The 14,107-nt window shown below is 41.0% G+C and overlaps 1 protein-coding gene across 3 annotated transcripts in view; it reads right to left on the reverse strand.

Moving 5' to 3' along the window:
- Positions 1 to 14,107, reverse strand: part of CDH4 (cadherin 4) — a 447,572-nt gene that overhangs the window by 279,158 nt on the left and 154,307 nt on the right. Inside the window, exons 2-4 of one of the 3 annotated variants that reach the window (XM_054081612.1) lie at positions 2,652 to 2,765; positions 1,955 to 2,016; positions 1,244 to 1,342 (exon numbers count right to left, since the gene is read on the reverse strand). The exons of the other annotated variants lie outside the window; for them this stretch is intronic. Of the exons in view, the coding sequence (XP_053937587.1) occupies positions 1,244 to 1,292 (49 nt within the window). The 5' untranslated portion in view covers positions 1,293 to 1,342; positions 1,955 to 2,016; positions 2,652 to 2,765. The remainder of the gene's footprint in view (positions 1 to 1,243; positions 1,343 to 1,954; positions 2,017 to 2,651; positions 2,766 to 14,107) is intronic. 3 annotated transcript variants of the gene reach the window in all.

The raw sequence follows: 14,107 nt of genomic DNA on the forward strand, positions 1-14,107 counted from the left end.
ATGTCACACACTAAAAATAATGCGTTGGAAATGGGTCAGTACTGAAATATTTGCACTGTCTACAAATCAGTTTATTATTTCCTCCACTTTTAAGCTCTTTTAACCCAATTCTCAAGAATGCCGACACAACAGGGAGTTAAATTCTGATTAATTTTAAGAGAAGTACAGACAGAATTGATTATTTAGGTCACTGTAGTGAGGTTATTTTGAAGGGATTTCATCATTTTTGTGTAAAATAATTAAAATGCTCTTGACTTCACGACTCCAGTGCTTTTGGTTCTGTACAAGCTGCGAAGATGCCCACTATGTACTCACAGGGAGAAGAATGCTGAGAGAAGCACGACTGGAAGGCCATATCAAAGAAGGCACCTCAGGAGGTCATCTGGCCCAACCTTCCACCCAAACCAGGTTAAAAAGGGGAAGGAAAAAAGGAGGAAAATGGCTTGGAAGTTTTAATGTAGAGAAAGGGAGATGGCTATGATGGTTTGAGAGTGAGTGACAACTGTTTCAAAGCCTTATCGGGTGACAGAAAAACAAGGAGGAATGTAGTTCTCACTACCTTTATCTGGAGAACAGACATATCTAATGAATCAGCTGTGAGGGAATTATCAAACGAGCAGACACATTGCAGGAAGTTCTCCTGCTTAACACAACCATGTACTTCTGCGATGTGCTAAGATGCAGCAATGGGAAAGTACCTCTGCTATTACAGACGAGTGCGGTTTACCGAAATAAACACAACCACAGTCAGCAACGTCCAAATAGCTGTCATTTTTTTTCAGTAAATAATTAACATGAAGCTGAAGCATTACTCTTGGAAGTAGTTGGTTTGAGTTGTGCTGGGTATTGAACGACGACACCGTCAGTTCTTTACAGCAAGGACAAATGCCCATTCCAAGTTATTTATTCTTTTACACTGCACACACACATCCTTCGAGGAATGGCTCCACTCCACCTGGCACCCAGAAATGCAGTAAACAGTGTCATAACATTTTAGAGCTTAAAGTGCAGGCACAATGTGCCAAATTGAGGTAACAGATGGGGATCCAAACATTGCTAAGTGCTACCTAGCAATGCAACATATGCAGTGCCTGGAAATCGTGACATCATCTAATGAATGAACAAGTCTTGCACCAATATCCAAATTGCATACTTAATCAAGGCAAAAACTGGGAACAGGCAAGGAACGAGAGTCCCAAAGATAAGAAAAATAACAGTGCCAGGAAGAGAAAAGATAGCCAACCTGGTATCTCTGAGTGACAGAAGAAGTGTGGATTCTTTGCAGTCCTCATCTTTTCTCCCTTTCTGTTTCAACACTTTTTGGCAGGCGGATAGAGACAACCTGTGAGATAGTTTTGTGTTGAGAGTTTTGGAAGGGTAGGGCTTGTATCCAAGAATTTAAGATAACAATCTAAGAGGGCTTGCAGAGTACATCCATCTCCTGGAAGGCAAATACGTACAGTACAATCTGAGGTGATCACTTGGACCTTTTCTTTTAATTGTTAAGTTTGTATCAACTTATGCAGTGTTTTATTTATATTATTTGGGGGAGATTATAATGAAGAGGAGAAAATTAGGTACAGCCAGTTTGAAAATTCTGGTCTTCAGTAACAAGATGAAAACACTTTTTAGTGATTCAACTTCCATTCTAAACTCATGTAATTTAATCAGATATGTTCACAGCTAGAATTGCTGCATGCTGGAAATCCTTCCTGGCAATATAGAAGCTACCATTTTACCACTCCACAGATAATTTTCTCATTACATTACATACTAGAGTTAGAAAAAGCTCAGTTATATTTACAAGCGTACAGTACAACCAGTGATTGTAAAAATATGCATAATGCATAGCTAGCCTGCCCAAGTAATTAATGTGATTATTCATGCAAAGCAGGTAAGTGCAATAATTGGGTTGCTATGCAAGCTGTGCAAGTGCATGCACAATTCTGCACACCTAATGTTTTGGGAGGTCTGTCCACTCAGGGAGATTCTGAAGTTCTGTTTTGCAACCACAGCCTAGAAAATAAAAATAATATTATTTTCTGGGCCACAAACTGACCTAGAGCACCAAAGCTATTTTCCCAATACAATTAAATGTTAAAAGCCTTTAATTAAAGACTATAAATCAGAGTAAATCATTTCAAACCACAGCAGGCTTACGATACAGGATGCATTTGTTGCTGAAAGTCTTCAAGAACAAAGACATAAAAAAGCCATTCACACCTTTTAATTGGTGCATTTCAGTATTCCTTTTATTGCTCTCCAACCAACAATGGTACCACTCCCCTTCTGAAAACATTTTCAGATCCTCTAGACTTCAGTCTAAGTGTTCATGGCAACAAATAATGGCCTCTGCTCTCCTGAAGTCCCATCCAGAACAAAGCAATTCCTTGTTCTGAAACGCCTGAAGCATACCTGAAGTTCGAATTTAATTATCTCGAAATCATATTCCCTTCCATCTCAAGCTCTTCAGAATGGATTTTTATTTGTTTATATATTTATTTTGGGGATAGAAAATACTGTTGGTTCTCTCGACTTGGCTGTATTATTACACACTGAGATTACACAGTGAAGGAACCTTCATAGATTGAAAGAGGGAAACAGAGCTGCACTTCTGCCTGCTGAAGGGCAGAATAATTCTTATCTCTCACCTTCTCCTTCGCCTTCTGTGCTCTGAACCGTTGTCATGCTCCCCCTCAGCAGAGTGATGAGTATCCATATATTGGTGGCATAAGAATGTATTTATGGATTTTGAACACAGAAACCTACAGTAGGGTAAATACAATCAGATTTAAGATAAACTCAAGGCCCGTGTAAATCTGGACTACAATAGAAATTAAACCGAGACAGAGAGTAAGGGCAGAAAGGTTTCTTGAATTTGAAAGCCAAGATTCACATTCAGCTCTATGATATTTATAAAGCTTTTGTTACCACCGTGCACAGACATTCAAGCCATTCAGGTTTTATAACTAACACTGAGGAATAAGAAAACAACAGATTCTAAACTTGTAAATAATTTCCAACTGTGTACTCAATTCTCAATTTCAGTTTATACTGTGCTGGGTAATTGTGTGACAGTCAAATACAGAAAAGCAAACTGAAACATGGAATAATACAGCAAATACAGTAGCACAAAATTTGGCAACGATCACAATCCAAAAAGAAAGTAAAACCCCACAATGATACATCAAAGACTTCTACAAATAATTTCAGAAACAGAACCACTTACGGATTTCATGGTCAAATCTTTAATAAGTATTCCTCAAAGGAAAACATTTGAATTATTTACTCAGCTCTGATCAAGAAAAGAGAAAATGAAGTAGATGAAAATAATTAATCAGAAATACTTGCTTAAAGTTGCATCCTAATAGTGGAATATTGGTAAATAATAGTAATTAATATCCTCACAACTGTTAAGTATGCATAAACAAGCATGCCAGCAATCCCTCCATCCCTGCAAGCACAATATGGGTTTACATCTGGTCTCAAGAAGCAACGGGCAGATCTCAAACACTTTGGCTGTTCAGTTCATATGAGTGCCCAGAAGCACGGGTTCTGATCCAAAGCTTACTCAACCTACCTGAACCTTTTGGGCCCACAAAACGAAGCTGGCAGTCTAGTCAGAACAGGCATTTGCCTAACATTTCTGGCACTTACTGCTTCCAGTTGGGCTAGAGATACTGCAGGAATAATCCTTCTCTTTTGACATTTCATATTGTTGTAGTGGCAGGAAGCTGGAAGCGTGGAGATGCACAACATGCAAAATGAGAGAGAAAAACATTTAAACAATCTGAGGCAGAGTTTGCAGTGAAAGCCTGGTAGCCGGGAGCTGCACTCTGCTCTCCGTCATCCATCCATGGCTTTATGATCACATAACTAATATATATATTTAAAGGGCTAAAAAGATGTATGAAGGCAATTTGCCTTTATACATTTTTTTAGCCCTTTCAATCCTTAGGAGATTATCACAAACAAGTTGCTTTACAATGGGAAATCTGAGGACCAAATGGTGCTTCTGTCCCTCCAGCATTTGAGGGGTGCACCCCATTGTCCTCAAACAGCACTGCCTGAGCCATTCAATACAAGGATGGGACAGACCCAAACCGAGTTGAGAGTTACAGGACCTTTCTAACTGAGACCTTGGAGAAAACACTGCTGGAACAGCATTGCAGAGGCTGCACCTAGACCTTCCTTCGCCCAGTGCAGCTGGTGCAAGAATCCTAGCTCCCTCGTCACCCACATCAGCTGTGCAGTGAAACGGGGTGTGGATACTGGCTCTGGGGGACCACCAGAGTCTCTGTGCAAAGCAGAGGATGGAAGGGATTTGCAACACTCCAGGGTGTCACCATGCTGTGGAGAGATGTGGTATGATGGGGTTGGGGAAAGCATCAAGAACGAGCTGATAGAGCCTTCTCTAGAGAGGCAGAGGAGGAATGCACCTCCGGAGTGAGTCAGGAATTTAACTGACAAAAAGTGTAACTGCCTGTAAGGGGAAGAGGTGACATTTTTTTGCGCAAAGTATCTCTGAAAAATAACAGCTTCTTGTGTAAGAAGTATTTGTGTCAGTATCTCTAATGATGATGACACAGATGCACCACCCACCATTTGCAAAGCACCCGTTTACTGACCGTAAGGTACATAAAAAAGCGCTGCTCCTCACGTACCCTATGATTTCACATTAAAGGCAAGATGTATGCATCGCTTTCAAATAGCATGCGAACAATGAAAGCTATTCCACACCTATGGACTTCCCCGGCAGTGCATAAATGATAAAGTATCCTCTATGATCAGCTAGGTGATCCTGGGAGGACTGGCAAAACCATCTGAGAAGCTGAAGTAACAGTTACAACTAAATCAATAAATGAAAAAAAAAAAACAAACCCAAATATTGAATGATTTGATTGTGCTGGGAGGACGACAGGTTTTACCCTGGAGATGGGAGACAAGATTTTCTGGCTGGGAGAGCCCTGATGCAAGCAGCATGCATGACCAAGCCGGTTGGCTGGGCAGCATGGTCCAGCAGAGCCACCGCGAGCCAAGAACTCGCAAGCGCTAACCCGAGATCTGTCACCATTCACTGCGCAGCCTTGGGCGAGTTACTTAACCTCCTTGTGTCTCCGTTTCACCATCTGTAGGACTGGGCTAGCAATAACTTGGCTAGTAGATAGGGGTATTCAGAGGCTTAATTAAGGATAGCTGGAGTGATTAAGTTCCAGCTGCTCAGTTTGCGGCTGCAGAGACTCGCTGCCCTGAGTCAAGGCCCAGCACTATGGCACCTGAGCCAGGCACAGCGCCCTCGGAAGAGGGCAGGGAAAGAAGGCACTGCTGCAACACAATAGTGAAACTGTGGTCAGCATCTTCCAGCCCCAGCAGCCAGCGTGATGACTTGGCATCGCCCTCCTCCGAGCCCTTGGCGGACACACACCAGAGAAAGTCTGTCACTCCCAGGCCCCTTGGAGCTGGGATCAGAGCCAGGTCACGCCTCCAGGCGAAGCCTCAGCGAGAAACGAATGGACTGCCCCTTCACACGTGGGAAACTGGAACCAGGTACACCACGCTCTGACTGTGCGCTAGAAGCGGCGACAGAAACATAAAGTCATAAGAGCTGTGCTCCATCTGCCCTTCTGAAGCACTGCCGACCAGCATCCAAGCGCCCTTGGCCACAAGCCCAGGCAAGGCCTGAGCACTGCCTCGGCTCAGGCTGTCGGAGACTCACTAAGGGAGCTGCTTGGTCAATCCCGCACAGGAGCTGAATATTGGATTGGGGCAGCCAGAGAGCACCAGAACTGAAAGACTGAGGGCTTTTGCATAAAACCCTTTGCCATCTCAAGTTTCGTTGCTGCTCATCACACCCACACACACCCTTCAGTATCGAGCTCAGTGCCTGACGTTCCTTGCAGAAGTCTCCCCACTCTTGCTCATCACATCTCTCCTCATCATTTTGATTCCGAAAAACGCACCTCCCTCTCTCCATACATGCCCTCACTTTCCAGGCAGTTCACAGTAAATTTTTAGTGGTCGTGAAATATCCAGAAGAACACAAACCATCTTTTGGCTTTTCTTCTGAGACAGTCCATTTGAAAGAGACGTTCATGCCCTTTTCAGTATTTATAGGACTATTCAGGCTAAAGAGGACCCATATATATGTATATAAATAGGTATTAAGTGCATCTTAAAATAAATATCATGGTACAAGTGATTCTACAAGTGATTTCCTCCTTAGCAGGAAGGAGAAACTATTTCACATGCTATCAGTAATGATTGCATCAACAAAGAACGAAAAGAAGATGACACAGTAAATGGCATGTTTACAAGTCAATCCACATAAACCCATGAGCTAACTTCATTTCAAAGATCTATGCCTAGAATTAGATGACAGAAAAGAAATTCCTTTATCTAGATATAATTTATTCTTTAAAACTTCTTTCCGGTGCTCCAATTCCTTCACCTGCTTTACAACACATTCAGCCTAGGAATACGCATTTTCACATCAACGATATTAAAGTCTATTCCTACACAGTCTTTATCCACTGGGAAGAAAAACTCCCAGATGCAGCACACTGAACAAAAGAAGCTCCTGCATGAGAATCTTTGTCACCTTGTTTCTTTTACAAAACCTTTAACGTCCTATTAGCCTGTCAGATACGCTACCTGACTTCTGCAGACAATGCAGAGCAGCACCACACCAGCTCACTCAGGGCAGCAGAGAGAGGGTCAGGAAGACCAGTCTCATAGGTACAGAAAACCATGACGGGTTGGTGCATGACCATTTTTGTGTTGGCTATTACGCCACCATGACACAGTGTTACAGGTGTCAACAGACTGTCATAAACCCTTTCCATATGAGGCCAAATACTGCATTGCTGACTCTGAAGCAGGAGCCAGCCACAGTTTTACCAGAGCGAACACCAGGAGAGGATTGCACTGTTTGGCTCAGAGTTTTCACAAACAACTTTATTTCTCTTTATGTCCTGTGACCTAGGTAATGAAACAACATTTAAAACTCCATTAGGGCTTCTAAAATACAGATCTCTGTTTTAACATGCAGACATTTGTGGTACTGCAGATTTAATATGGTAATGACTGAACAGATGTTTAGGAAATTGTGAACACTAGCCAACAGTGACTGAAAAGAATTCCTGCTTAAGGTGTTTGGCTTCCTTAGGTTTACACATGCCAGAGCCAGCCTGTTTCCTGCTTGAAGATGAGTAACTGTAAAAGTTTCTGTGCTTTGCTTCCACAGCAAATAAAAGAGTTGGACAAGTCAAAAGTAAATCTCTCCTTCATATGCAATGATTTCCAATGACCCGACTTCTTTGCATGTTTGCACTGCAGTGAAACTCCCTCAATACCTTTCACTCTGAAGAAGTAATTCCAGACTTATAAAGCCTCAGGTCAGATCCTAGTCCAAGCAAGGCAAGAAAACACACAAAACGTTTTGAAACATCACATCCTGTAACTGCACTTTCCTATAGAGTGATGCACACCACTGGATTACAGGAGGCTATTCCCATTAGGAAGCATAATTCAATACAACAAAAGGTGGCAAAATTGAGCTCAGATTGATCAAGAAGATTTAACTTCAAATTGACAATATTGCTGAGCAGTGAGGCAGGGAGTGCAGGCATAATCTGGTTTCCTGCAGCACCGCACTAAATGATGGCTATCAGTATTCCAATCAGTGGGTGATAGTTTTATTTCCCCCATGAGTTTCTCCAGCTCATCCCTGACAGAAAAGTGCTGTGTCGTTCGCGTTGCGTTGAGCAGATGGCTACTGATCAGAGATTAGTACCGGAGCCTGGGGTCAGCGGGCTGCCAAACAAACTCATCCAAAGGCTGTCTTCATGGTCACTCCTGGGGCAGGAGTTTGCTGACCACTACAGACAGGTGACTCGCCAGGCAACGTTACCGTGCACGTTCAGGCCTCTCTACAGCACAGTCAGATCTATAATTGATATCTCTGCGACTTCACTCCCTGATGCTACAGTATCATTTTTGGCTTTGAGTCACTCAGTATAGACTTTTGAAGGAAATGAAGGGCATGCAGAGGTGGTGGAAGGGAATGATTAAAAATCAGATCGTCCTGGCTCAGCAAGAGCGAAGTCCCCAAAATTGTGTTTAAGCCAGCTCACATTTTTCAAACCTCAGATCAGCATGACAACAGCCATCTCTTTTCATAGGTTTATTATTGTTCCAGAAAAAAAAAAGAAAAGAAGAGAGTGGCAAGATTAAAATGTCAAAAAGCTGGTGGGCTTGGAGAACACAAGCTGGTATTTCAGGACCAGGGTACTGCGGTGCGACGTATGCTCTTCTGATGTGGATCAGAGTTGAGTTTTTGCATTGAACTGACTATCACGGAATTTACATGCATACAAACCAGAAATAAGCCCCATATTTACAAGTCTGGGCTCTCTGAACGGTGCTCATTTTCACTAAATCATGAGGATTAAGTCTTTCCAAGCAGTGTCTGTATGGTTTTTGACTTGAGCTATTCCCAATTTCAGTAGGGCTTTACTGCCGTAGGAGGAAGACAATGATAAGGTTACACCATAAGATCCCAGGCCAAAACCACTTTCTACTGGTAAAGGTGATGAAGGAACGGAGCTGAGTTTTGCTCTAGTACAACAGTCATTTTAAACAACATTCCTCATACTAGTACATTACAGCCAGAACTATTCTAAGGACAAGAGCCAAGCACACCGTGCATCCTATACACGTGAACCCCAGGAAGCCACGTCCTCCAACCCTGTGTCTATGCAGAGCAGAGGGAGAGCAGAGGCGGCGGGGGGGAAGTGCTGAAAGTAAGTTTCCAAAAGTAACCTGGAAAGTCACTAGCAGAGCAAGAACTACAGTCTCTTGACCTGCCTTAGTGTCTTCAAAACCATCTGCACCATAACAGCAAGCAACTTTTTTTCAGTCATCTATTTCAGGGAGTTGGAAAATAAAGAAAAATGTATCAAGTCATTTTACATTTTCAAAGAGGAGAATCTTATTTCCTTCAGTTACAACATCCTATAAAGGATGGATACATGTTGCTTAGATACAGTACTACATGTACAAAAATAGGTTCCTAACCATTTTCAATTAAGAGTTACACAACAGTATTAGTTTGGGGACACTGTTAAGCCTTGTTTACTCAACTCCATTTTAATCTTTCTCATATGCACTTTAATTTGTATATTCATTTAATTATACACTTCTGTGACACTATTAAGTCAATCCTGCAAACATTTAAATGCATGGTTAACTTAATGTATATAAAGCCTCGTTGTGGATTTATGCATGTCAAATTGCAATGATAAGGGTTTCATTGTTTCCCATTTATAGTGACGTTTGCCTCATTCACTCCTCTATTATTCTTTGATATTCTTTCATTGATTTATTTTGATGCTCACACATTTATTTCCAGAAAAATACATCATTTGAATTTAAAAGACAAACCTCTTCAGGAATTTAGAGCAATGAAAAATCTGGACTTCTAAGAGAGGAAAACGAGGAAATTCTCCTCAGGTCTGAAAAAGTACATTAAAAAAAAATAACGCCTAATCTGCTTTGAGAAGTATTTTATGGTCACAGCTTGAAATTTGTTTGGAATTACCATGATGGCGACATAGCTGCTCTCTTCGCAGCACTGTTTCTGTGGGGCCAATAGATGTCTGAGGCTTAGGTTCTGCAATTGGTGCTCACCTAAGCATGGATACCCTTCAACATCTCTACTAAGTGAAAACATTTGGGAATGGTCAGAAAACTAGAAAGAAAGGTTATACAACATAGATAAACTATATTTCAATATTATAACCTACAATATTACCACAGTAACGGTTGCTTTGGATTTCAAGTCCATGATAAAACTACCAAATGTTTTCAGGTATTTGGTACTGTAGCTTCAAGGAACTCCACAGCAAAATCTACAGCAACTGATCTGCATGATTTTTTTTGAAAAACACTAATGAACTTCAACATACAACATGCTGTGATAGCACAGAAAGCACACATATGGTATGAAGTCTTGAAGACAAGCATAATTCCCAAGTACATTCTCAATTTAGGCTTCGTAAAAATGTCTTCTTCCTTGTAATCTTGGCGATACTGGAAACCTTCCCTATTTACTGCAGGCTTTCACTCCTTTTTGGGTCAGTTATTAAATAACCCTCATCCTCCTCAACACACGGGCAACGTCTCCTGCACACCAGTTCTGCTTCCACCCACTGGTGGCACAGCTGACCCAGACCAGCTGCCGTATCCAGAACAGCTAATGCCATATTTTATCCCAATAATTACCCAGAAACTTGCACTACCCCAACAGCAACAAAAAGAACCAAAACCCCAGCTCCAGACAGAGGATTGCCGTGCCATATTTCCAAACGTTTTGCCAGGTTTTCCAAAAACCAAATACATGTGCAAGCACTGCACAGGAAGCAAGAGCCCTACTACAAACGTTCAAATGAAATGCTTAGCACACCAGCCCCTAAGGATGACTTTTCCTGAATTAAACTGATACAGCACTGGAGAAGGCTGGATGGATTTCAGACTATAGTTCTGCTCGCACCTATCGTGCAGGAGCTCCTCCCAAGCACCAGGTGTGTAGAAAATTCTGAAGCGATGGAAAATAAATAAGATAAAACAAAAACCTTCTTACACAAATACACTGAGGTAGTAAAAGAAGGGATGTGCACTGAAACCCAGAGAAATAAAAGCTCTGTTGCGGTGTGCTGAGTGGAGCGTGGCTGTGCTGCTTTCTCAAAGTCAGGAGAACATTGAAGGAATTATTTCTCTTTGTTTTCTCACACAGCCCTAAGCAGCAACTTTTGTTTGTAGGAGAAGCCCCAAACAGTGCCTTTCTATACACGCAGAAAACTTCTTTCAATAACCAGCACCACTAACTGCAAACTGGATGGACAAAAGCTACTTTTACCAGATCCTGCAGCTCTCCGTAACGTTTCTGTGCTGTCTGTTCTTGCCATGGCTTACTCAGCACTGACACAGCAAGCAGCACTGATGGTTCAGTTCCATCACCAGGCTCCCGAGTGAGAACCCTCAAACCAGCCTTTCCAAGAACTTTCACCTCTAGTTGGCTGCAGAAATGAAAAATGAAGTGTTACACCTTTCACCTTCACACTCTGAAGGTAAGTTTTTCAAGCAAAACCACTGCATTATTTATGTGTTGGGGAAGGGGGCGGGAAGGTTCTTTAGTGCAGTTAATAAAAACAGAGATTCTGAAACACAAGCTACAGCAAACAGAAAAAGTGTATGGTCGTGCACTACCAAACAGCAGCCCAAACTGCCAATATATGCTACTTTCCAGAATTACTACTTTGATTATATATAGTTTATACCTTGAATTATGTGTCAGTAACCTTTTGAAGTAGAATTTGCTTTTGTTCCCTGATCTCCCAAAGAGATTCCAAAGCGATCAAATTCTACTGATGCACACACTTGAGTATACAGTGTATTTTGCTCCAGTATTTACAAATGTTTTTCTTATTCATGAACCACCTTGTAAGCAGGAACTTGTTTGAACAAGTATTCCTGGAAAATGAAAAATAAGTTAGAAATATGATTGTTCATTAATCCCTTTTCATATGTGATATTCAAAGAGTTCTTTCAAAGGTGTTTTGGGAATGAATTCATTCATTTGTATAGCGCTGCAAAGGTGTAATACTGCTACCTAAGTATTGGTATTATTATGCTATCAGGGTCTAAGCGTACTTGTGGCCCTTCTTGGAAACATTCATGCTTGCACATATGAAAGGACAAAGCAAAAGCAGCTAGAAAAAAGGGAGCTGAAAAAATCTATGCAGCCTATTTTTTCACCCAAATATTGCTTTTAATGTCTAATCAATCTTTATGGTCTGTTGCTGCAGGGAAGGTGTAATAGAATCAAGTTTTCATACAACTGCAAGTTGTATGAATCTTTCAAAAACAAGATTATAGCATTCTTCATCCCAAATCAATATCGATTATTCCTTAAGTTACATATAAATTGCTTTTAGTCTCAGGCATTTCAAGTCATATGAATATACTTAATAATGGGAAATATCCCTTCTACCCCCCTAATAATGCCATCCTACTTGCTGGGCTCATTTAATGACAAAGAGTATTCCCCTCCTTTTCTCACATATTATTTCAAATACATTCTAGGCATCCTGTGTGTCCTATTTCACTTCTGTTACAGTTGATTTGTGCAGAACTTGCCAAATGTTTTGCAGCACACAACTTGCTGGTCCTGACCAAAATGCCGCTGCTTTTAATGCTGGTATTTCCCTACTTCAGGACTGACCCTATTCTGAAGATGCATTACTCAAACCCTCTCAGCAAGAGGCAGAATTCAAATTATTTATACCAAGGAAAGAGTAATGAATCATGCAGGAAACAAGTCAGAGGAGGCTGCCCAACACTCTAAGTGCTGCATGGGCGTTTGGCCAGCTGATTTCTACTAACGGCCCTGAAAATTCACACATGGGTGGAAAACACAAAGGTAAGTGAAATCTCTGTTCCGTTTCATCTTTCTAGTGTTTACCCCCTACTTCCAAAATACACTTAAAATGAATAAATAACAAAACCCCATAACAGTGAAATTTATGTTCTAAATAGATTGGAGATAAGACACAGGGCAAAGAGCATGAGAAAAAACAAGTCACTTGGATGAAAATTAGGAATTCAGCAGTTTCTGCTTTGGTTGGCTACTTGGCCAGAATAGTGCAGTTCACTATTGTCATTGTAGCTTTACATGTGGTCAGTGCAAGAGTCTGTTTGATCATCGGTTATTAGAGCCTATTTCCGCAAAAGGAAATAGAAAGCTCTCTTTGCAATAATGTTTTGCATTATCTTTCATGGTTTTAAACCACAAAATACTCCTTACATTTTATCTCAGCATTTAATGCTGTTTAAGTTTACATTTGAGTTGAGATGATTGACTTCAAGAAACAAAGCAAACTGCGTGTGCTTTTTTAGCCCCTAAGGACAGTTATTGCTTAGACTATAACTGCAAAGATATTTTTGCATTGTAGGAAACTGAATATAATGTATATTACGGCTCATTTTCCAACACTGGATTGCATCATAAATACACTTTAAGCTGCCAGTGTTAAAATGATAGTGGAAAATTAAAACAAGCATAACCCACTTTATTTAACATTAATTTCATAGCCAAGTAAGAACCAAAATGAAATAAAACCACAGTATTTCTGTCAAAGAAAATTTGGTAAAAATAATATAAAAAAACTGTTAGGGATAAAACCTACTTAGGAAAAACAGTAGATGAAAACATTTGCCATCTGTTGAGAACATGGAACTGGTTTCCCAATTACAAGCAGTAATCTTAAAGCCAGGGATTAATATGCATAGTAGCATCACCTCCTGCAAGTCCAATTCGAAAGGTTCAGAGCTCTGTTAGTCTGCAGTAATCCTCACCCCCCTAAAGCAGCCTGGTGTGCTGGCTCTGCACCAGGACAAGCCGTGCACCAGGAATCTGGCCTGGCCACAGATGTCTTTCCATGCTCTCACACGGGCTGGGAGCAGAGCCTGCTAATCAGGAGGTGGAGATTCAAATGTCAACAAGTCTCTTTAGCTCACCCGGGCTTGAGAAAAGACAGAAATTGGCTGGAAATGGCTGGGTTGGGGAGTTTGTTCTGGTTTGCTTGTTTGTTTTGGTTTTTTTCACTTAAAAATGTATGAACATTCATTCACCTCAAACCCAAATTAGTTGTTGTGGCTGAAACTCCTATCAGACAATGTGGCGAACTGCGAAGGCTGAGAAATATTTCTTCTAAAACTCCCATGCATACTTGATCAAGATTACAGTCTTCTTTTCACATATATATAGAGATACACTTAAAAGATTTATAAAATTCCTTATACTAATTACTGCCAATAATTAGAGCTGCTGCTCAGGTTTAACAGTGCACGAGCACATCATACAGCATAGCACTGCTTCATGCCATTGCTGACCAAACTGTCATGCTGAAGTACACATAATTTGGTCTTGTCAGTACCAAAAATCAGAAAGTTAACAAGGACTTTTGAGTCTCTAGATATTGAGTTTAAGAACACTGAGAACTAACTGTGTCCGGAAGCCTGATTTTACATTGACAAACCCGACTTCTGC

Source organism: Cuculus canorus, chromosome 16 (assembly GCF_017976375.1).
Source record: "Cuculus canorus isolate bCucCan1 chromosome 16, bCucCan1.pri, whole genome shotgun sequence".
NCBI classification, from domain to species: Eukaryota; Metazoa; Chordata; class Aves; order Cuculiformes; family Cuculidae; genus Cuculus; species Cuculus canorus.